This window comes from Galleria mellonella, unplaced genomic scaffold (assembly GCF_026898425.1).
Source record: "Galleria mellonella isolate WM207_F2 unplaced genomic scaffold, CSIRO_AGI_GalMel_v1 utg33, whole genome shotgun sequence".
NCBI classification, from domain to species: domain Eukaryota; kingdom Metazoa; phylum Arthropoda; class Insecta; order Lepidoptera; family Pyralidae; genus Galleria; species Galleria mellonella.
The window spans coordinates 4,843,103-4,867,078 of record NW_026442079.1 but is presented as its reverse complement, the minus strand read 5'-3'; the positions used below and the strand labels follow the sequence as shown (position 1 = coordinate 4,867,078).

At 32.4% G+C, this 23,976-nt stretch overlaps 1 protein-coding gene across 4 annotated transcripts; it reads left to right on the top strand.

Annotated features, from left to right (window-relative positions):
- Window positions 1–1,168: 1,168 nt before the first annotated feature.
- On the top strand, window positions 1,169–23,466 carry LOC116413282 (uncharacterized). Of its 4 annotated transcripts, none has more exons than XM_052896714.1 (3): window positions 1,169–1,445; window positions 2,692–2,775; window positions 21,550–23,466. In XM_052896714.1, exons 2-3 carry the CDS (start codon window positions 2,753–2,755, stop codon window positions 23,417–23,419), a joined length of 1,893 nt encoding a protein of 630 aa, XP_052752674.1. In that variant the 5' UTR covers window positions 1,169–1,445; window positions 2,692–2,752; the 3' UTR covers window positions 23,420–23,466. The 4 variants fall into 4 exon arrangements, with proteins under 4 accessions (XP_052752674.1, XP_052752675.1, XP_031767408.1 ...); XM_031911548.2 differs by lacking the exons at window positions 1,169–1,445; window positions 2,692–2,775 and adding an exon at window positions 18,750–18,942 and having other exon boundaries at window positions 21,550–22,391; window positions 22,623–23,466; XM_052896715.1 differs by lacking the exons at window positions 1,169–1,445; window positions 2,692–2,775 and adding an exon at window positions 5,553–5,569.
- The last annotated feature ends 510 nt before the right edge of the window (window positions 23,467–23,976 follow it).

Genomic DNA, 23,976 nt, shown 5'->3' with positions numbered 1-23,976 from the left:
ATATGGGTCCCAAAACGATAATAAAATTTAAACTATCTATACTAACATGACGCATTCAGCTTCTGAGTTAATATGAGAGGTTCAATATTTTCTGTCGTAACTGGATTTTTGATGAAATTTATGTTCTAATTTTTTTTATACAACTTAGAATGGCAAACAAGCTGATGGCCCACCTGATGAAAGTACCATGGACATAACAGAGTATACTGCTTGGCCTATGATATCGCCATGCATTACCATTCCTAATGGACTCAGGTGTTATTCCTCTGTACCCTGAAAATTTACGCCATATTCTACCTTTCAAACCGGTAAAAATGGGACAGAGATACCCAAGCAAACGACTTTTGTACAATCTCTCTCTGGTAAATGTTATGTATTATATATGTTTCATATCATGGATATACATTCTCAATATTACATGTCATTGACCATTTCAATTTCGCCCTGCATATGTAAAAATCTGATTATGTATGCAGATACAAATATAAGAGACTTGAAAACATGACATATTTATTTCAGTTTTACTAATCAATCGGGCATCCCCGGATTTTAAAACGTAAGTAATGCCGACATAAATAATTACAAATAATTTTTCAAAAAAAAAAATTGCTATATCATAACTATGTCAAATCGAATAACATAGGCCACTATGCACGCATGCCATTCGTATCGTAACACCTTGCTGATCCGTTAGTACTTAGGTACTAATGAATGTGATAACAAATCTATATCTGATATATGTACATACTAGGATATTAGTGATAACAACGCTAAAGCATTAGGTACCATATCAAAAATCACGTTTCATGTTACAAATTTAGTTGGTGCTAATATGCATGTCTAGAAATTTTGAATATACGAGTATGTATTTGAATCCAATGAGTGCGAGCTTACAGTCGTCAATTAACAATGTTTTTTTTTTTCAATCGACTTCAAAAAGGAGGTTCTAAATTCGGTTGTATATATATTTTTAATGTTTGTTGTCTCAAAATTCAGTCAGTTGTAAAACGATATAGATATTTATTTTTATTTCTTTTTTATCTAAAAGGAAGAAACATAGATACATATGTTTTTAAAATCGGTTCGCTAGTTTAGTTTTTAAATCAAAATATCTAGTTTTGCCACAACTGAAGCCGATTTTTTTTGTTGAACATAATTGTTAATACAGTAAGTAATAATCAGAACATCATATATAAACAAGAAGTGTTGTTCTTTTTTACCTCACCAGAGAATTACCTACTCAAGACAGTTGTAGGCCATATTAAACTTTTTTGGGATCTATAGTAAATTGGGACAGATAAAGGAAACACGTCGTCGTATAGGGAGATAAAGGATATGGCCTTGGATAGAGCTGGCTGGAGGAAGATGCATGAATTAGTTGCACCGACAAGAGGAAACTTTTAAATGAAAAAAAAGTAAATTATAATTCTAAATGATGTCTCACTGTGAGTATTACACCATCTAAAATCATTATTTACATAATATTTAGATAGGTAGCGTTAATAATTACCCAACACTGATGTGTTTTCTGTAGCAATTTTGTCTGTTATAGATGCCACTCATCACTCGTTAAGTAAATATTCGTATAATATATAATTTTTTTATTCCACGAAGGTAGCAAATAAGTATACAGCCCGTCTGTTGGTAAACAGCTACCGTAGCCTATGGACGCTTGCATCACCAGGGGTGTCACTTGCACGTTAACGACCCTAAAGAAACCTTAGTATGTTTTTTTTGGAAACCTTATACTGTAGTCCAGGGGTTCCCAAACTTATTTTGTCTACTGCCTAGTTTGAGAATAAATTATTTTTAGCGCCTGCTTTTTTTTCTGGGTCCCTTACCGCCCCCCTTTAGGCCTGCAGCGCCCACAAGGGGGCGTTATCACCCACTTTGGGAAAGGCTGCTGTAGTCTATAGGGAAAATCTCGGCAAAGAGCTCATTCCACAGCCTGAGGGTTTTTATAGAATGGTAATCCCGTCCGCGCTATCGGTATACTGGCGGGGCACCAGTGAGGAATTATAGGTGATGATGAAGCAGGTCAGTTAGCCCATCGTGACGAAATGAACAAAATTGTTGATTTCGTTTCGATTTTCAATGGGACTGTCAAACTTTATTGCTAACAATCCCTTTCCCCCCACAGTCTGAAGGTTTGAAGGGAGAAAGTTTCTTTGAAACCGCACTGTATGTGACCATTTAGATTCAAGCGTGTGAGGATGTATTCCCTATCGATGGCGAGCGGTGTGATGATAAAAGGTGGCTGTGGGCATATTCCAAACAATTCCTCAGAACACAATTCGGTATACAAGCAGTAGAACATACAAAGTGATACAAACTCTCACCTTAGAGTTAAGAGCGCGATACCGCCTCTGAGCTCAATTGATGCATTAATTGATATTGATGCAATAAAGCGTCAAATATAAATACAGCCAGAAAATGCACAAAGGCACTTTTAATTATTATAAAAAAGCTATTTATTATAAATAAGCTGTTTGCTTTACATTGTTTCACAATACTGCATAATATTTAATAGTTGTCAGTTACACTACTGGTTGATGTTTAATGTAATGAGTGTAATGTAATGGATGTAATGAGCGTTTTTCCCCCTAAGTGAGAGTTTTAGTTTGATTTACGGTTAAAAGATTTCACTCTGCCATAATGAACATTCAGCGTGTATTGTATATTTTTTTCTAGTACGTGACTGTTGTTCAATTGACCTCTTCTGGCCTCGCCACCTTCAACGACCTATGCGAGAATGCAGGCGACAACTTGCAGTAGGTAAATAACGTCATTTTATAAACGAAACGACGTGGAATTTATTCGGTTGCTTCTTGGACTGCACATTCGTATATACGAATTGAATAGTTACGTGACTTTATCTCTGTGAAATTGTGATAATTTATAACAGTATCTAAAAAATACATTCGGTTACATTTTAATACATATTAATATAACTTTTGTGTATAAAAAGAGATCTATTATGTACATAATACAAATAGCTGATACTATTTAATTAAGAACTAATAAATAGTATTAATATACTTGTACTTGTTATATTTTTTCTTTTTCTACTCTGTTAAATAAGTTAATTATCTGAGTGATATATCGATGACATAAATAAGAATATATAGTTAATTGAAGATAAAAATAGTGATGTATCGAGTCAGCCCATTTTGGTATTTGAGTATATTAGTATTAAAAATAATTATTGGTAAGAAGATTCAAATCTTGATTCAAATTTGAGGACCTGAGTCCTTAGATACACTTTGAACTTGACCGAAATAATGAATGAATGAATGAATGAATGAATGGTTTATTTTCTCTTCACAAAAGGTGGAATAAAGTAACAACATGAGGTACAATTTGAAATGAAGACCAGTTTTGTGAGAGACTGGTGCTTGCGGTAGGTTTAGAAGAACCTGTGTTACAAATCACCAGTGCCCCATCTCCATGGACTACACAAATACAAGGCAACCAATATACACATGTGTATTATTTACAATACTGTTATAATACACAAATAACAATAATAAGATATAGAGTGCAAGAATAAACTTAACATTAAAACTTATTTCTAGTATATAACTTAGGCAATGTTAACAAAAAAATAAAATACAGACTATGCGTGCACGCGCGCGCGCGTGTGTGTGTGTGTGTGTGTGTGTGTGTGTGTGTGTGTGTGTGTGTGTGTGCTCGAGTACTTGTGTATTCGACTATTTCATCAGACTCGAATATTTTCTTAATTGATTTCTGAAGCCTACTTCTAATAAACATGATAATAAATGTTTAATTATTTAGTGCTTTTGCTTTTGGTAATTAAAAAATAATGATGAAATCATAATCAACTATGGCGTATCCGAATTCCATATATTGAGTACTCAAGTATCTGAGTACCGAGTAAGTATTCGAGTCAGCCTGACTCGGCACACACAATGACAATTATAATGATTATAAAAACTACAAAATGTTTCCGTAGGTGCTCAATAAGAAAATAAACATCTTTATATTCCATAGTAAGCCTCAAGCTAACAAACTTACATATTGAAGGTCAAAAAGGATTTCTTACCTTAAGTACTTAAACGACGGCTATTTTGAAATTTGGGTGCTTAATAAATTTAATACCAGCACTAATATTTCCGTGCTTCTAATGGGAAATATTATAATATAAAATTGCTATTTTTCAAAGGAGCCAAAAACTTTTTTTATTAATAAAAAATCTAGTCCAATTGAAAACGCTAATAACTAATTTTTGTAGTAATTTTTTGTCCTCTTTCCTATAGAACTGCCGGCTTTTATGATTAGAGGCACGGATTTTTAACATTATATTTATGTAATGTTATTGAATTCATCAGCAAATTTGTTACTATTGTTAATTGGCCTTGAATCAGAATGATTCAAAACCAACGTTGATATGTATGGAATGATTTTTTACCACAACATATCGCAATTTGGTAAAATTGATAGCGGTAGTCTATGTGGGTACCATCACAAATAATGTTATACTATAGATAAAAATCATTTATTATACATATTTCAATATATATACATTACAAATACTTCATATTATAAACTATATCATACATAAGTACTTTATTTCATTTATTTTATCATGTATTGCTTATTAATTTTATTTTGTACTTACTATGACATTCTAATACAAATGATTGGTTATGAGTAAATAAAGTAAAAACAAAAGTTAAATTTTATATGATTATTTGAATTTAATTTTGCTAATATACAAAATATAAATCTAAGTTTATTACCGTTAAATTATATATTTAATTAAAACTACTGTATATGTGTCGATTGATAGGTCTGTCTACAAATCATGTATAAACCGTAATGCATGTACCTAATAGTAACTGTTTAATTGCCCTCTTGTTAGCAATATACTCCATCAGGTCGACCTCTTCACGGTTCCTCCTGGAAATTATCGTGATAAATAATGGTTGAGTTCGTCAAGATGATCCTACCTGCTTTCATTCTCACCTATTATCGTTCACTGGTGCCCCGTCAGTGTATACCGAATAGCACCGGCGGGGCACTAATACATTTTCATCCATTACTAAAAAGTACAATAAATGTTATATACCGTGTGGTATCGGCATAGAATGGGCCACCACTTCCTTTCCTGTGGTTGCCGTAAAAGGCGACTAAGGGGATTTAATGTTCGAGAGATAGGCAGCAGTGTGCCTCTTAAAACGTTACCAAGGCTTAACTGCAGTTGCCAATTCGCCAGCCAAGCATGGCAACTATGTACTGGCAAAATTCCCCTTATCGCGAAGGCCATGTTCAGTAGTGGACAATTAATGGCTGATATAATAAAAAAAAAAAAACCGGTAATCGCTGTACCATTATCCAAAGTCAGAGAACATTACGTGACAAATTTTTGTGGAACCTATATTCGAAGCACTTAAACTTAGTACGTATTCTGTGAATTTGATAAAATAAATCGTATTTATCTAATTCATTTTGTCAATCTTACAGACGTAACTTACCAACAATTCAAGGTCAAATAGAGAGTACGAAGACATAAATAGTCGTTGTTAAGAATTAATAAATAGTAAAGTAGGTAAGTAGGTATCTATTCTATTAATCATACATAATTATGCTACCATGCTGCTTACATGTAATAATTAGGTACAGTTATATACTGCTTTTTTTTCAATGGATGACAATGGAATGGTAACTCCGTCTGCGCTACCGGTGTACGCTGGCGGGGCTCCAGTGAGTGATGAAAGAAGGTCAGTTAGCCTATCGTGACAAATTCAAAAAGAATTACCAAGACAGGGGGAACCGCGGAGAGATCAACCTGATGATAAGGGATATTGCAATGGGGCCGATCCTCATTACTAACAATCCCTTTCTCCTCAGTCATAAATTTTATAAGCAAATATACGAGTAAGCAATAGTATTTATATTATTTACTTATATTTTGAGCTGACTGAAGCCAGCCAGGGCTGAAACCCTCTCGGTAACAACACGATCTTTTAAAAAAGAACGCATTATAGTATTTGGTAACTATGAGTACAGGGGGGAAAGGGATTGTTAGTAATGGAGACTGAGAATTCCATTGCTAGCAATATACCCAACCAGGTTGACCTCCTCGTGGTTCTCCCTGGAAACTATCATGGTTAATTCTTGATGAATTCATCATGATGGGCTAACTGGCCTGTTTTCATTCTCATCTATCACCCTTCACTGGTGCTCCGCCAGCATATCCCGTTAGCGTAGGCGGGGTTACCATACCATTTTCACCCATGATAAAAAAAAAAAAACTATGAGTACAACGACACATTTATTATTATTAATATAGTAGTAATAGGAGTAGGTATTTGTTCATATATACTTAGTTAGACGTGACTGTATCTCTTTGTAAACGATTTGAGGGTTAAAGTCTACATCTGTATCGGTTCTATTAAATCAACTTTGAAATTTTATATAACTGTATCTCTGAAAATAAAAAATGTATGAACATGTCTCATTACGAGTTAATAAAACGACAGATATGTCATAATTAAATTGTGTTCTAAAAAACAGACTTTAATTTTGGGACTTCCACTTATTTTGATTTAAGAATTAAATAAATATAAATATTATTTAATATAAATTCGATTTTAATAAAATGTCAATGCGACTAATCTAAAATAAAACAATTTCCCAAATCGGTTAACAACTGATGGAGTTATGAGCAAACAGACATAAATAAAATAACAACCGAATTCTGAACTTCGTTCTTTTTGAAGTCGGCTAAAATAAAAAAAAAAAAAACTATCTGTCGAGTTGATACGTCAAGAGACCTTCTTGTATATACGAGTAAAATACAAGAAAATTTACCTTACTTGAATTTTTCATGATTTTATTATTTCGGACCATAAATATGGTTAAAAACTATACCACATAACTAAGTTGATTTTTGGAGGTATTTTAATTATTTCCCAAAGTATAGCACCTAATTAGAAACATCGTTTTAGTTTATCTGTAATATTAACCTTAAAAACTGTAATTATTTTACATTTTTTCTTTTGCAAATTTCAGAGATCAGATAAAGAAATTTTTAGCCACGATTTCTATTATAAATCGAAAAGTACCCAGCATTAAACAAATAAAAGTCAGTTTTAAAATGTACAAGCGATACCCTTTCACATGACACTTTAATTAGACTCGATTTTGAAATTTAAAATTCCCCCTTTGCACTCCCTAAAAAAGAAAATAAAAATATTTATTTCAATTATTTTCATTGCATGTGCAAATTGTAACGATGTAACAATAAGTAAATTATAATAAATAATAATAAATTAGAAATGCATTAGTAGTTTTAATGCATTTTATATTTCTAAGTAATTATACTAATACTAAAAACTAGTAATTTACAGTAACTAACTGTGATATATGTATATTGTCAGTGACATACAGACGGGCAAAGTCGCACCATACTTCCTTCGTGCTTTTTTGGTACGGAATTAAAAAAATATGAGGAATACAAACAGATATAATATATCTTTAAGACGTTACTTTATTATGAATATAATCTATATTCACAACCGTTCGAGGTCGGGATAGGTTTCTAGTTATATCTATAAATTAAATATCATTGAATACCCCGTAATAGGTAAACGTACATACATAATGTATTACTAATGGTATTATAGCATTATTAGTAGTATTATTCATACATATTCTACTTGAGCATTTATGCAATAACTTAATAGCCGTTTTATGGATGTTTCATCAAATATAATCTACAAAATTATCAATTAGTTTAAATGATAGTGTAAATGTACGAGTAATTAGGTATTATTTCAGTAGATTGTTGTTATTCTCTATCGAAAATTACGTTAAAAATAGCAATTAGGCATGGTTGTTAGAAAATAAATCAGGCCCCTGTAATGATGAGATATAGGATGTTGATAATTTTGTGGCCTTGGAGTTGCTAGCAAAAATAATGCGGCCATGTTTCTATTGCCTAAACAATAAAAACATTCTAGAATTTTAACAATAAAGTGAAGGTATAACAGAGGGGAGAGTATAATTGGTGAAAATAGATATTTCAATATTAAAACTTGTAGTTAGTTTATAGAAATATAAATCCATTAGTTGTTCTTTCCTCTCTAAATATTTGTTTCCGCAAATTTTTAATACAAATTATAATACAACGTGATAATCTTGAAATGAATTCTATTTGGAGTGATTGAATCAGGTTTATGTTATTTCCTTCAATAAAGTATGCATTACTAGCTGTATGTAACGTATCCTATGTATAGATGTAGGATTTGACCAACAATATTAATTTGAACGTCATGCAGACATGAATATAATGAAAATAATGTAAGTGGGGGAAGTGGATTGTTAGTAATGGGGATGTAAATGCCGCATTGCTAGCAATATATTTAGATCGATCTCTACGCGACCCCCTCTGGAAACCATCTAGGTTAATTCTTCTGGAATTTATCACGATAGACTGACTTGCTTCCATCCTTACCTCTCATCCCTCACTTGTGCTTCGTCAGCATATATCGATAGCGGAGGTGAGGTTATCGTTCCATTGTCATCCATTAAAAAAAAACAAAAATTGGCCAAGTGCGAGTCGAACTCACGCACCGAGGGTTGCGAAAAAATTGTTAATTTAGAAGTTTGATTCTTTTATAGCTTCAAATTATTGCAGACTTGAATATTTGATATTATATTTAACTTAATACATTCATATGTTTCTGAAAAAAAAAAGTGTTTTGATAGACAGATAGATAGATGGACAACAACTGATCCTATAAGAGTTCCGTTTCTCTTTTTGAGATACGGAATGTTAAAAAACAGGAATATACGTTATTGGAGTTTTTTTTTTTTTTAATACGAATATACTTTTCTGCAGTTATTATACTTTTTGGTAGACGTTAACGTAAAATAAATAATCATTGTTTACATTGGTGAGCTATTTATATAACAGTCATAAATTTTATCATAGTTTTATCGACCGATTCGATGTCATTCTCTGTGAAGTGTGTGAGGGTATTTAAGAATACTTCTTTAGATATGTACTTTGTGCATAGCTGAAAGTACTCGCTTGCATCCTGTGGTAGGCATCACACTATTAAGAAATGGGCATGGTCCAAACAGTCCCAACCTTTAATACTATTTACCTTACCTATTCGTACATAATACATACTTAATCTGGAAGATCTTTTTAATTCGTTAACGCTTATATCATTGCCAGCTATGCTCGTGAATTATAGTAACCAAGATAAAATGTAACCTATATCCACCCTCCATCTCAAATACTATGTTTATTTCATGGCGATTGGTCGAACCGTTAAAGCATGGCGAGCTAATAAAAAAACTCACTCTCGCACTAATAACTAATTAGACTAAACATCATCATCATCATCATATCAGCTTTTAACTGTTCATTTCTGAACATAAACCCCCCAAGGGTATTTTGTCAGTAGTTGCCACGCTTGGCAGGCGGGTTGGCAACCGCAGTTAGGTTTTAGAGATATTTTAAAAGGGACGCTGGTGCCCATCCCTCTACCATTAATTTCCTTTAGACGTCTCTAATGCTCACAGAAAAGGTAGAAGTGGTATATTCTATGCCGGGACCACATGGGACATGATATTTTTTTTTATTTAGTACTAGCGATCCGCCGCGGCTAGATACAATATTCAAAAATAGTAAATAGCGTATGTTACTCGCTTATAATGAAGTATTATAGATAAATCCATTACAAACAAACAATCAAATCATTTCTCTTTAGAATATTAGTATAGATTCTATTTGTATTATCGAAGTATAGATTTTGATTGTAATTATTTTAAAGTTGTAATCTTGTTTTTTACAACTTAAATAATGGCTTAATAATGACAAGTCATCTAACTGCAAACCATTGTCTATAAGCGGTATTATGGAGATTACAGAATACACTATCACGTCAATGATCCCATATATGGAATCCCTGACGTTTGTACTCCATATGATTCCTGGAATACTTATCAAATCACATTATTCTATAGTTTTTATGACTTATAAGCAACACTGGTACGATATATAAAGTATTTACTTATTTTCCATTCAACAGTTCCACATATAGATACATGCGCCTATATCGTCATAGTCGTAGAATACCGGCGGATCTTTATATATAATATTTATCAGATCCGTCAGTATTCTACAACTATGACGATATCTGAGAGCAAGCTAGCGGGACACCTATAATATTTTTATGGTTCTTATCAAAAGCTTGCATTCCCTTTGTTTCAATATCTTATTTATAATACTTTTCGATTACGTGGGTAGGACGAAGTTAATATTAAAAGTTCTAGACACTGGTCCGAGGCTGACATTTTGCAACAAAGATGCCTAATAAAAAAGTAATGAGATAGATGCGTGCATTTACTATGAAGGACTGATAACGTAATTAGTAGATATTCCTCTTAAATTGTTAAGGCTGATTACAAATCTCATAAGATCTGATATATATTAACAACTAGCTTGCTTGTACCCGTGGTTTTGTCTTTCTTAACTGACTGGGATAAAAAGTTGCTTTATGTTCTTCTCCATTCCATATAGTACGTGTAAGTAGGTATTAAAAGTTAAGAAATAAACTTACTATTATATTTATAATGTTAGTAAGGATTATGGCAATGTCTGGCCGCTTAAGAAAATTATTATTATAAAATATACATAGATCATATACTTTAATTATGCAAATAAATACAGAAAACTAGTATTCTAACTTAATACAGGTATTATATCTGCTTGGATAGGTAAGTACCTAGGTTTGTGCCAAACATTTACTTAAATCAATGGCAATCGTTGTTTGTACTTCTAAATTCAAGGTGAATGCTACCATTGAGTATCTACTCAATGGTTGTCTCGAATATTATTATGAAATCATCACACAGTACCTAATTCTAAGCAATAATTTGGATATGTGAACGAGATAGCAACGCAGTTGCACAGCATACATATATTTGCAGCACCACACATGCATTGCCACATATTTTTTTAATGGTTGAGAATGGTATGATAATTCCGCCTGAGCTATATACGCTGACGGAGCACCAGTGAGAAATCTATAAACTCTGAGAATGAAAGTAAATCAGTTGGCCCATCGTGACGAATTCCACAAGAATTAACCACGGTGGTTTCCGGGCGGAATCACGTGGAAGTTGATCTAATAGGGTATATTGTTAGCAATGGAACTCCATTGCCACTAACATAAGTAATAGGCGTTAACAACTGTCAACGCCCATTACTTATGTTAGTGGCATTGGAGAGGAGCAAAATATTTGGAAGTAATGAGATCTAACGGACGCATTGCTAGTAGCATACCCTGTCAGGTGGACTTCACACTCTCTCTTGAAAAGACGGACTCTCTTGAAGGACGTAATCAATTCTCGATGAATTTGTAATAATCAGACAACACACAATATTTTATCCTTACCTGTCATACTTGAATTGTACTAGCGGTTATACCGCTAATCTAATATGCCAATATCGTAAATTATAAATAAGGAATAAAATTTTATTTACATACAATGAATTAAAAATAACTATAGATTTTCTCCAGACTACGTCACGAATTCATACATATTAATTTCATGAGGATCATAGCGAAATACTGTCATTTTGTTTTATAATTATATGACTCCGTCCATAAAACCAATGAATAAGTATTTATCTGTCTGCATATCTAGCATTAGTCGATATTGATACAATGAGATATCATGAAGATTTTGAGTTGGAAACAAAGATATCTAACTTGTTATATGTAAATAAATATAATTTAAAGTAAATTATTATTATATAAAACCGTGGCAATATATATATTGCTACGGTTTTATATTTATTAACTATTTATTTATACATAACGAAATAAATAATTAGAAATATATTAATTCGGTTGCGTTCTGTAATATAGGTATTTATAATGCAATTGCATTATAAATACCGTCATTCATTACTCATCATCAACGTCAATCAGCACTAATGTTAGAATATAGTTATATTATAACGCTACTTCTATAATATATATATATATATATATATATATATCATGTCCCATTGCTAACGATATACCCTGTCAGGTCGACCTCCCTGTGGTCCCTCCTGGAAACCATCGTGCTGAATTTCCGGTGTATTCATCACGATGAGATGACTAATCTGCCTTTTCATTTCCAGATATCATCCCTTACTGGTGCCCTACCAGCATATATCGTTAGTGTTGGCGGGTTTACCATTCCATTAACTTCCATAAAAAAATCTAAATGGTGGACTTTTTCTGCAAGTATTAATAAGTATTAATAATTTTGATAACTACGTACCATACCAGAGAATATAGATGGAATAGAAATACGTTTATATTTATTTCTATAGACTTGGTATATGAGAAGAATAAAACTTCACGCTATCAACGGGCTTCGATGAGTTATTTTTTGCTAAATAAAATTGATAAGTTGAATATCGTAAATAAGTTTGTAATTAAATTAGTAATGCTATGATGTAAAGTACCCATTCACATCATCTATAGTTATTTTATTCTTCCAATTACAAAAAAACATAGTTTACAATAATATTAAAAAAAAAAAATATTTCCTTCACCCACAGGAATAATATTTTTTAATAATAATTTTATAATAAACTAATTAAAACAATATAAAAAAGTACAATAAAAATAAAAATATAAAGTAATCTATAGCTAATTAATCTCGAAGAATATTTTGTTTTGGGTTTTTTATCATAACTTACTTTTGATAAGATATACCTTGATTAAAAATATGTTATCGGAATAACTAAAGTTCCTATGTTAACGGCAATATGGTTCATAGTTCAAAACTGCTATGGTTGGCAAAAAAAAATTTGTCCATACCGACTATTTACCATTTTTACGGTCTAAAGTCTAATACTATTAATAGACATAACAGACTATTGTAGATTTTGTGGTGGCAGTTCTTTGGATATAAAATAAATAATCACCCTTTGGAAGAATCCATGAAATATTATAGATTCGCATGAATAAAATCATGGGCAAAAACATAATAAATTCGAGTAAGGGTTCGATTCTTGTATAGTACAAATCTTTGTATTTTGTAAAAAGTTTTGTTTGTATTTTTATTTTATAGAACTATGTACTTACAGTTTCCAGTATGAGAAAAAGTCATGTCCTAGCAATTTTATAAGCAATTTTCTAATATTTATGAAGAAATGTTGTTTAACAGTGGGCTATTAGTGGTGTATTACATTATCTAATGTACATATAAGTGTAAACTTGTAAGTAATATAGTATGGTGTGGTTCACTCATTTATCGCTTTGAGGTCAATGCCCACTATCTAGGAGCGTGTTAGCACCGAAATCGCGGTGGCGATGAATTGTGTGTCCAATATCTATATATTGGGTTACTCTGGACATAATTAAGGTTATTAACCATTTCGATATCACCCCTCTCTTTCCTGTGGGTGTCATAAGAAGGACTAAGGGAACTTAATTGTTGAAGGTTAGGCAGCAGCCTTACTCTTAAAACATCACGAAAGCCTAACTGCGGTTGCTAACTCACCCGCTAGTAGTTGCCACACTTGAGCCATCTACTACCAAAGCGCCCCATATAGTAGATACCTATGTTCGGCAGTGAACTGTTAATTGCTAATATGATGGTGATGATAATACAGGTAAGATTTTTTAAATTTCATTTTGATATATTTTCATTTTGAAATATAATTTTAACTACTATATGCATTAAAATAAATTTTTTGATGGCGCTAGGTAATTACTGGTAATTATGTATACGCATTACGTGCTTACATGTATTTATTATTATTTGATATTCTAAAAGAATCCCCGGTGTCTGATTTAAATAAAAACAAGGGTTAGATGTAAAGGTTATTTATTATCTGTGTATAATATTTTTTATCGAAATAAGCCTGAAGAAACAATGTTACTTACCTATATTTCATGGATGATTATTATAAGTAAATGTTATCACCATACAACTTTGTAATAATTCAATAACATATTTTTGATAATGTGCTATTGATTAAGAATATTAAATACACTGTTATGTGTAATAACCAAGTACTATGCGCAGGAAGGGAGGGAGCTATTAGAAATGAGATCTAGGGACTCCATTGCTAGTAATGTACCCCAACAGGTAGATCTACACGCAATTCCCTCTGGAAACTATCGTGGTTAACTTCACACTGATTTAATTTCATCTTTTATCATCTTTCACAAGTGCCCCGACAGCGTATACCGGCACATTTCATTTTTACCTCTAAAAATATTATGTAGGGAGTATAGATCATTTAAAAAGTACAGAGTTGTCTTTGATTGTAATTACTGCAATTCACAAGCAGAGAAACAATAGATGCATATTTTAATTTTTTTCAGTAACATAAGTGTTCTGGTCCGGGAAACGTTGATGTAATGTTTATCGTTTTAAAGCTGCTTATTGCTTTACTATTGGCAACTTACTATTGCAGTGTGGTTCCGGCGTAGAATCGGTCATTCCTTTCTTTCCTTTGCGAGCGACTAAGGAAACTTAATGATCGATAAATGGCCAGCAGCGTCCCTCTTTAAACATCTTTTAAGCCTAACTGCGGTTGCCAATCCGCCATCCAAGCGTGGCAACTACTAGTAAAATCCCCCTTGTGCGGAAGGCCTATGCTCAGCAGTGGACAGATAACGGCTGATATAGTACCTGTGGTATTTTTTTTTTATGGGTGAAAATGGTATGGTATCCTCGCCTGCGCTAACGGGATACGCTGGCGGAACACCAGTGAAGGGTGATAAATGAGAATAAAAACAGGCCAGTTAGCCCATCATGATGAATTCATCAGGAATTAACCATGATAGTTTCCAGGGAGAACCGCGAGTAGGTCGACCTGGTTGGGTATATTGCTAGCAATGAGATTCTCAGTCTCCATTACTAACAATCCCTTTTACCCGGTACTTGTGGTATTAGCAAATATCAAAAATTAACTTACACATTTCTAAAACTCTAAAATTATCCACAGTCCAGTTTCAGAGAAGTATGATTCCGTAAAAACTCAGATAATAGATTGCAATTCCTGTGGTATAAAACCTAACATCTAGGCCATCTAGATTTAAGTAAAAATCACAATTTATTTTATAACTAATGACTCACTTGTTACGCTCAATCAAGATAAAAGAAGCTTACAAACAATAATATTGACTGATTACTAAATAATATAGATCTATGGCACATCATCGATGGCACGTTAAAGCTTGGAATTATTAAAAACAAATAATTATTGATAAATCAAACGGACACATACTAGGCACGTCTGCATGTACTTATTAACATAAAAAAAAATTAATAACAACTATAAAAACAAACAACGCAATTGAACTATGTAATCGCAACTCAAAATAAAATTACGAAGGTACTGACTCCGGTAGGTACTGTATATACTCGTAGATACGAGTACTTACAGTCTCCCCAAGACGACAATATAATAATACCATGTAAAGTAATGCTAAGGTAGGTATGTAGGTACCCAGTAATTCTTATCTTGACAAAGGTTATATATTATAATAAAGATAATATGATCGCTATCAGTTACCTTTCTTTCCATAATAATATAAAAATCTAATGTAATGTTGGTATATCAGTGCCGTTCTTAGGGGTGGGTGTGTGAGATAACCGTGCCTCCATGATTCAACATTGTTCCTTTTGAATCATGCAGCACTCCTGGAGAATTTTTTCCATCAACAGAAGGCGATAAAAATGCTCAGGGGCGTCAGAGCATTGTGCATAATATTTTTTTTTTGTTTAAAAATGTAATTCTGTAATTTTTAAAACATAATTGCATTCTGTTAAGAATAAGAAATGCTAATGAATGCGTGTATGGAAGCGAAGGTAGGGTATCATCTGTTATTTACAGATGATCTGCCTACCTTCGCTTCCATATAGAAGGCAGATCATCTGTAAATATAAATTGCAAACCGAAAATATTGAGAATTAAAGGGTCATGTAACAATTACCTTAAGGTCAAGGATGGGTAGCAGCGTTCCTCTTAAAACCATCAAAGGCTAACTGCGGTTGCCAACCCGCCAGCCAAGCATAGCAACGACCAACAATATTGCCCCTTTATGGGGGAGCTCTGTGTTTATCAGGAGACAGTTAACAGTTGATATGGTGATGACGATGCTGAATCCAAAATATAAAAAAAAAAACTAAAAATATGTGTCAAATATGAGGATTACCGAAAAAAAATTAAAACAAAAAATATTATATAATAGAAATAAAATATATTCATAAATCTTCAGATGAATTACTGCATATAGAAGTTATCAAATAAAGTTTGGAATAGATACACCGTATCTAATCTACTTTTACTGCGTCATAGCTGACACTTTGATAACCAAGTTGATACAGATAAATGTCTATAGGTATCGATTATATTTGATGATACTTTTTGTATGGTGTTCCAAAGGTGATGCGTTATTTTAATAGGTAAATTGTCGGCTGGCAGTACTATTAATTCTTACGATAGTGTTATCATTAATTACGTGGTTTATGATCGGTTTGTCTGTTTTACCTCCCTGTACTTCTTGCATCTCTGAGAGTCGTAGTGGTAAACAAAATAATAGTTTTCACGAATACCTCTATCCCAATCGTATCTGCCGCCGAGCAGCTGTGCTTGGTTTGTTGTGCTGTGTCGAATATGCCAGTGAAATTATAGAGGGTATAGAAAAAAATATATTATAGTTCATTATGTTTTTCTTCTGTGCTCGTATCTATGAAGGACGGTTATAACTATCCATGCCATAAACCGTCAGCTTGTTTCCCACAATTACAACGCAAAAGAAGTCTCTTAAAACATTGCTTCAATTGCATGACAATCTAACAACCGCGCCTCTGATGTGTAATTAGGTGGGCATATCCTATATAGGTATTAAAAAATGCGTCAGAAGCTTAGTAAATTGATAAATTAATTTGATATCATCTAATTATTTGATAGTCAGTATAAGATATCGGTCCTATTCTGCATAAAAATGGGTAGTTACTGATAGAAAACCACAAGCACCAAACCCTTATCAAAAGCACGTTAATAATGTTTTGTAATAAATAAGATTAATTTTTTTTATGCAACTTAGAATGGCAAACAAGCTGATGGCCCACCTGATGGAAAGTGGTAACCGTCGCCTATAGACATGAGCATTACCATGGACATAACAGAGTATACTGTTTCGACCAAGATATCCCTATGCGTTGCCATTCCTGAGAAGATTAGGTGTTATTCCTCTGTACCATGTAAATTCACTACCATATTCCACCCTTCAAACAAACAGGTTAAATATGAAAAATATTACTGAATTTCTCCTAATGTCACAATTTTTTTTTATTTGTTCAATGCTAGTTATGCCTTCAATTTCGTCCGCGTGATCAAATGAGAAAGACAAACGCAAAAGTCCTTCTCTGTACCGAATGCATATATCTATATTTTTTTTAATAATGACGTGATAGGTTGTGATAAATAATGTAGATAAATACATGTCAAATTTCACGGAGGAGATCTACTCTGATCTTAATAGACTTTTATATTTTAACTAGCTCTTGACATGTCGATAAAAGTAACTTAAAATGTATTGTAATGACAATTGGATGAGCTATTAAAAAATCAAGAAGCAAATAAACAAACTTTCACATCGATAATAATAATTATGAATAATAGTTTGTTTCTGTGTAGATCTTAGTAGGATCTTAATAAAATTAAAAAAGATGACGTTCATACATTGAAGATATTTAAGAACAATTGGTATGAACCTTCATATTAGTTTTTCTTTAATAAAATAATATTTTTTTACATACTTTGTCTGTATGCCTTTTTATTTGAATGTTTGCACTGTAAATAAAAATCCTGTTGTGTTTCTGAATGTCTTACTTAGTATTGTATGTCTAATGTACTAGTAATAAACATATAACAGCAAAGCTAATGAACGTTACTGCCAAGTAAATTATTAAATTTTATTGTTAATATTCCGTGAAGAGTAGGTATTAGAAATGTATTAAGTAATTTAATTTCTTAATCAGTATTGGATTCAGGCGGAATAATGAAAACAGAAAATTTTCTTTATTATTTTCATCTTTTTTATCCATCCCCTGGTTGCGTTATGGGCCAGTTTCAATTTATTACTAGCAATATACCCTCATCCACGTGGTTCCCTCTGTAAACCATCATAGTTAGTCTGATGAATTTATCACGATGGGCCCCCTGGTCTGCTTTACCTTCACCTGTCAAAACCTGGTGTCCCGCCAGCTTAATCCTATAGCGCAAGCAGGGTAAAAATTGCATTTTCATCCATTAAAAAATTACACCGCGAGCGGAGAGACTTAGAATTAATTACTTATGGAGAGGTATTTAACTTCTTGTGTATTATTTTTATTAGATCGAATTATACTTTGCTAAACGATACAATGTATAACTATGTTGCATGCATTGTTACTTTTTGCAATAGATTTTTCTATTGGTATTCAGATTTTAGTTTACAACCTATTATTATTTATGGTTGTGCCTTCAATACGGGCCTGTTGAGCGTACGTATTTGATCTTGAATCGCGAAATACAACATTAGGATTATGCACGAACGATGATCTCTTTCGTGGGACAATGCATGTTGATTGCAAAACAATCAGCGTCGACCTTTTGCTGGACACGTTTCGTCATGCGACACCGATCATCAACAAATAGCTGATGCATGTGTTATGGAGAAATTAATATTACCGTTCTAGTAATTTGTCGTTAACGTTGTGACCGATCGGCGGCGAGACCGTGGTGAATATTTGCAACTCTTAATGAGTTTACCAAGTCGTAAAGTGCTTGGCGTTCGTTGTGCAGTGCTCATTAGAAATGTACACACTAATCTTGGTAGCAGTGTTGACGAGCGCAGTAGCAGTGCTGCAACCTTGCACTGATTATTGCGAATCGTTGTAAGTATATTAATTTATCTCAACACAACTAATTTACGAGGCGCTTTTTACGGTTGGGCGTAAGAGTTTAATAAATATGTAAATATATTTTGATCATAGTTGTAAAACTAGGATCTACTAATTATATATATATATATATATATATATATATATATATATATATATATATATATATATATATATATATATATATATATATATATATATATAGTAACAGCATTTCTGTGTTTCTAAAAATGGAAATAAAATTTTAATTTTTTTATAATAGCTTATATAATTTATAATTAACGACTTGATTAGATCTAGTTTAAAAATATCATACCTACAATTTTTATCTACCTTTCTGTCTATGCACGCATTACATAAATAATTTTGATAGTATAATTAATTAAGTACGTTTATTCCACAATTCACAAAATGCAATAATTAGGTATCTTATTTATGACCTTGAATTTTATGCGATCGTAAGTAAGTAAAGTTAGGCACCACCTTAAACTGAAACTTCAGTCCTAACGAGAGGATGCGGGTGAAAGAAATTGTTAGGAATGAAGTTCGGCAGCCCCGTTACTGACAAGGTGCCCTGTTAGGTCGACCTCCACGTGATTCCCCCTGGAAACCATCGTGAACAATTCTTGTTGAATTCGTCACGATGGGCTGACTGACCTGCTTCATTGTCATCTATCATCCTTCACTGGTGCCCCGCTGGTGTATACCGATAGCACGGATTGGGTTACCATTCTATTATCACCCATTAAAAGAAAAGAACGAGAAGGATGCTATCCGGGATGTCATGATAAAATGTAAAATCCTTACTGCATTTATAAACTCTCGACATTATTGATATAAATTACAATAATAATTATAAGATATGTAAATTAATTATAAATTAAATTACAAATATAATGAATTTAGATTATCCGTGATTCAAGAACTAATATTCATAATAACAATTAACTTAATTACTTCAATTGTGTCTTTTAGTATTCATTACTGTCCTTATATGATTAATGTAATGAATTTTTTTAACACTAGTAGTGTTTAATTTAAATTAAAATGGAATGGTAAGCCCGACTGCTCCATTTGTTATTTTTTAATGTGTGAAAATGGAATAGTAACCTCGCCTGCGCTATCGGTATACGCTGTCTGAGCACCAGTAAAAGATAAAAATAGGTGAGGTTGAAAGCAGGTCAGTTAACCCATTGTAACAAATTCCATTTATCACGATGGTTTCTAGAGGGAATTGCACTATTAGGGTATATTGCTAACAATTGGGCTATTAGATTCCCATTACAAACAATCCCTTGCAATGGGATGTCAACGACAGCTTATAACCTAAGGAGTGATGGATTATAATTAGCTGATTATGAATCCAAGTCAGTTCGCCTATTATAAGAAATTTTCAAGAAATTAACTAGGGGTAATGTTATGGAGTCAGTACAGTTAAAGTTCTTTATTCACGCTTCCTTTATTTGCGTTTTCATTATTCGCGGATTAAAAACTTGCGACTCAATTCCTATATTTGCGGCTAAGGATTTCTGTATTGCGGATCTAATCTGTACATATTATTAAAAAGGATTAGGTATCCTTTGTAAACGCGTCGGCAAACGGACACTGTAATGTAAAACAGACCTTATTACAACCATGCCTAAAGTATGTTGTCAAATGCTATTGCCGCTATATGAGTGGTTCGGTTTTCCATATTCACGGTTTCTGTATTCGCGGTATATTTACGGAACGTATACTCCGCGAATAATAGAGCTTTTACTGTACCTACGTAAGTAGTTATTAACAGGTTACTAATCCACTGAATTTATTAACCTCTGACTAATGAACAAGTTATTGGGGCCTTTCTCCCTGATAGCAATTATAGTTGTCTCATTATACAATACCACTACTGTCGACTATTTGCTCTAGTTAGGTGTTATAGTAATTTCATTGTATTGTAGGCATATTTACAATTTCCGATGTTTTTATAGCTTTTATACAAATTGAATGTTTGTATGTCGTAAATCAACTTGTTAAATGGAAATTGTTTAAAAAGAGCAAACACTAAAAATAACTTTATTTAAATAATTTTATATAAATATTCTGTTTATATAATAATGATAAACTTCATTCATTTAATTACAATATTTAAAACAACTTTTTATATGATTTAATTTCAATATTAAATAATTTTAAGTCCATGTATTATTAATTAAAAAAAAAGTTAAATCTGAAATTCAGGGATGGTAATTTATGAATTTAATATTCTTACCTAGAAAGATCGAGTCGGAAAGTGACAATCAAAAGTAATCCTAACTTAGAACCCTACGTATAAGCAACGTGATTGATAAAAAAAAAATTTCTCAATTATACTCATCTTTGTAAAATTATAAACAGTTTCGCAATAATAAAAGAATATCTTACAATTCACCGTCAATGTTGAACCGTTTTTGTTGATTTTTTTTTTAATAAAGTGTTTATTTCCATTTGGTATAATTTGATTGGTTACATGTAGGTATCTTAGTATTACAATTAAAAAACAAAAGAGGAAACTGTTAAGACTTATTAAAAATTAATTAAGTTTAACAATTTACAATAAAATTAATATCGTGTCTATTTCAGGATCGCCGGTACCAATGATATGTGGCGGCCGGATTGTGTTTGCTCAACAGACGATAGTACAAAGCCAGTATCGAGGCCAAGGTCTAAAATCAAACCGGCTTTCCAACACGGAGAAACTGCCATTTATTATGAACCAGCCGAACACGTTCCTAGTGAAGGTGTATCATTCGTCTATCACCCATTTATTATTTTGAACCCGACATTTAGACGACATTCTGTTTCTAACACCGTGAATCCTGCAATAAAAATAACCTCTCATATTGAAGATAACATAAAAGAAGAAACGAAACCAAGTACAAAATATAAGCGAAAACATAATTTTACACAAAAATTACAGACCGAACCAGAAGAACGACCTCTATATCTAGATATTGCTATCCAAGACACAGTAAGAAGTAGATCTTCTGTCAAGGAATTTAGTAGTATAGATGATTTACAAGTTATTGAACAGAACTTACTAGATTGCATAGATCTTCATGTGTTAATTTACTCAAGAAAGAATAATAATATTACAAAATTAAAAGAAATTTGGGGAGATAATAAATTTAAAAAGTACGACAATTTATCTAATTCTGATTTAATGATCAAGATTCAAAGTAAGTGCGGCCAACCAGCAAGTGTCATAAAACAAAGTTTAAATGAAATAAAAAAAGCATTACCTAGAAAAAATGCTACTGAACACAAGCCGGGTCAAAATGATAAATTTGATGAAATAATAACTGAGCTGCCTAAAGCAACAGATATAAAAGGGTCTTATTTTACAAGATCAGATGAATTAAGTTCTTCTACAGTCAAGACAACTAGCGCAGAGAAAACACAGTTCGAAGAAAAAACTACGACTAGTAAGTATTTTTCCAAGTCACTAAATAATTTATCAAAAAATAATATAAAATTAATATCAACTAGATCAACAGCACTGAATGCTTCAAATGAACAGAATGAAATAAACCAGCAAACATTAACTTCAACAATAGAACCAACTATTCAATATTATACAGAAGATAGTGTAACAACTTCGTACAATAACAGACACATTACCCAAAGTTTTAGTAAGAAAGATAGTTTACTTTCAGTTAGTCCTACAAGCAGTGAAGCTATTCCTGAAAATGAATATTTACCAAAAAATATTTTAAAGGATAGTAATATTTCCAATACAAGTACAGAGCATTTTTTTTCGGATTTACCTAATAATCATTCAGATAAAGATATAAACACTATTGGGTTTTCCTACACTGATTCTCATGAAAATATTTCACCTGCGGAAACTTCAACAGAGAATGCAGTTATAGATCATAGCAATATTACTAAAAACTACCAAGATTTGCAGAGTGAAGGGAGAGTTCATAAAGAACACATATTATTAAATAGTACAACTACTGTAGGTGATAATCGAATATTGTATCCGGAAGGTGAAATGAAAATACCAAAAGTAATAGTTAAAGAATATCCGAATGATACTGTTATTAGTGAAATATCTGGTAATGAACTATTACCTAATAATGATTTTACCTATTCAACAATTCAACCAATCTTAAATATCTTAAAAGAAAACAATACATATTCTGATACTAATTTTACGTTTGGTGTTCACAAACCCATAAATAAGAATACTGAAATAGGATCGACAAAATCGTTTGGAATACAAGGCAGTCCACGGCCAGAAATAATTGGCAAACTCTATTTCCATTTTAATAACGAATCTATTCCGGTACACTTCGTTCAAGAATCCGATGGAACTATTAATGTGGGTTTAGATGGAATATCATTGTGTGATGAACTAAATAATAGTGGGCGAAATAAATCTGTTCTGTTGACAGTTTTGTGTAATTGCGCACGATCGCCAAACTGTGCGAGTACTACTATAAACTAGTTAAGTGTATCATATGCTGCATTAAAAATGTTTAGTTCTGGATTCTATTGTATTGTGTTTTATTTATAAGAGAACTAGCCCCTTACCGCCATCTATTTTCCTTATCGGTATAATGACTATCTTATCTCTTTAGTTGTAACAAACAATACGCGTTTACAAAATATTATTAAAAACCGTTTCGATATCTATATATTGAATTCTTCTGAGACAGAAAAAAGGTCATTAATCATTTTGACATCGCCCATAACAGTTGGATATATATTAATTTATATAGGATCTTTCATTTCGCTATTATATATTGGATTACTGATTATTAATTAATTAATCAAGGCTGTGTGGTCCTGGCAAAGAATAGGCCATCCCTTTCTTTTCCCGTGGGTATCGTAAAAGGCGACTAAAGGCAGGTGAGGGATGGGCAGTAGCGTCCCTCTTAAAACATTTCTAAAGCCTAACTGCGGTTGCCAATCCGCCTGCTAAGTGTGGCAACTACTGCCAATACTCCCCAAATGTTCTATGGCTTATGTTCAGCAATGGACAATTAAGGGCTGAATCACCCA

Coding starts and splice junctions, on each gene's coding strand:
- LOC116413282 (XM_031911547.2), top strand. CDS start 18,863: ATGTACACACTAATCTTGGTAGCAGTGTTGACGAGCGCAGTAGCAGTG. Junction 18,943..21,549: donor ACTGATTATTGCGAATCGTT/GTAAGTATATTA, acceptor TGTCTATTTCAG/GATCGCCGGTACCAATGATA.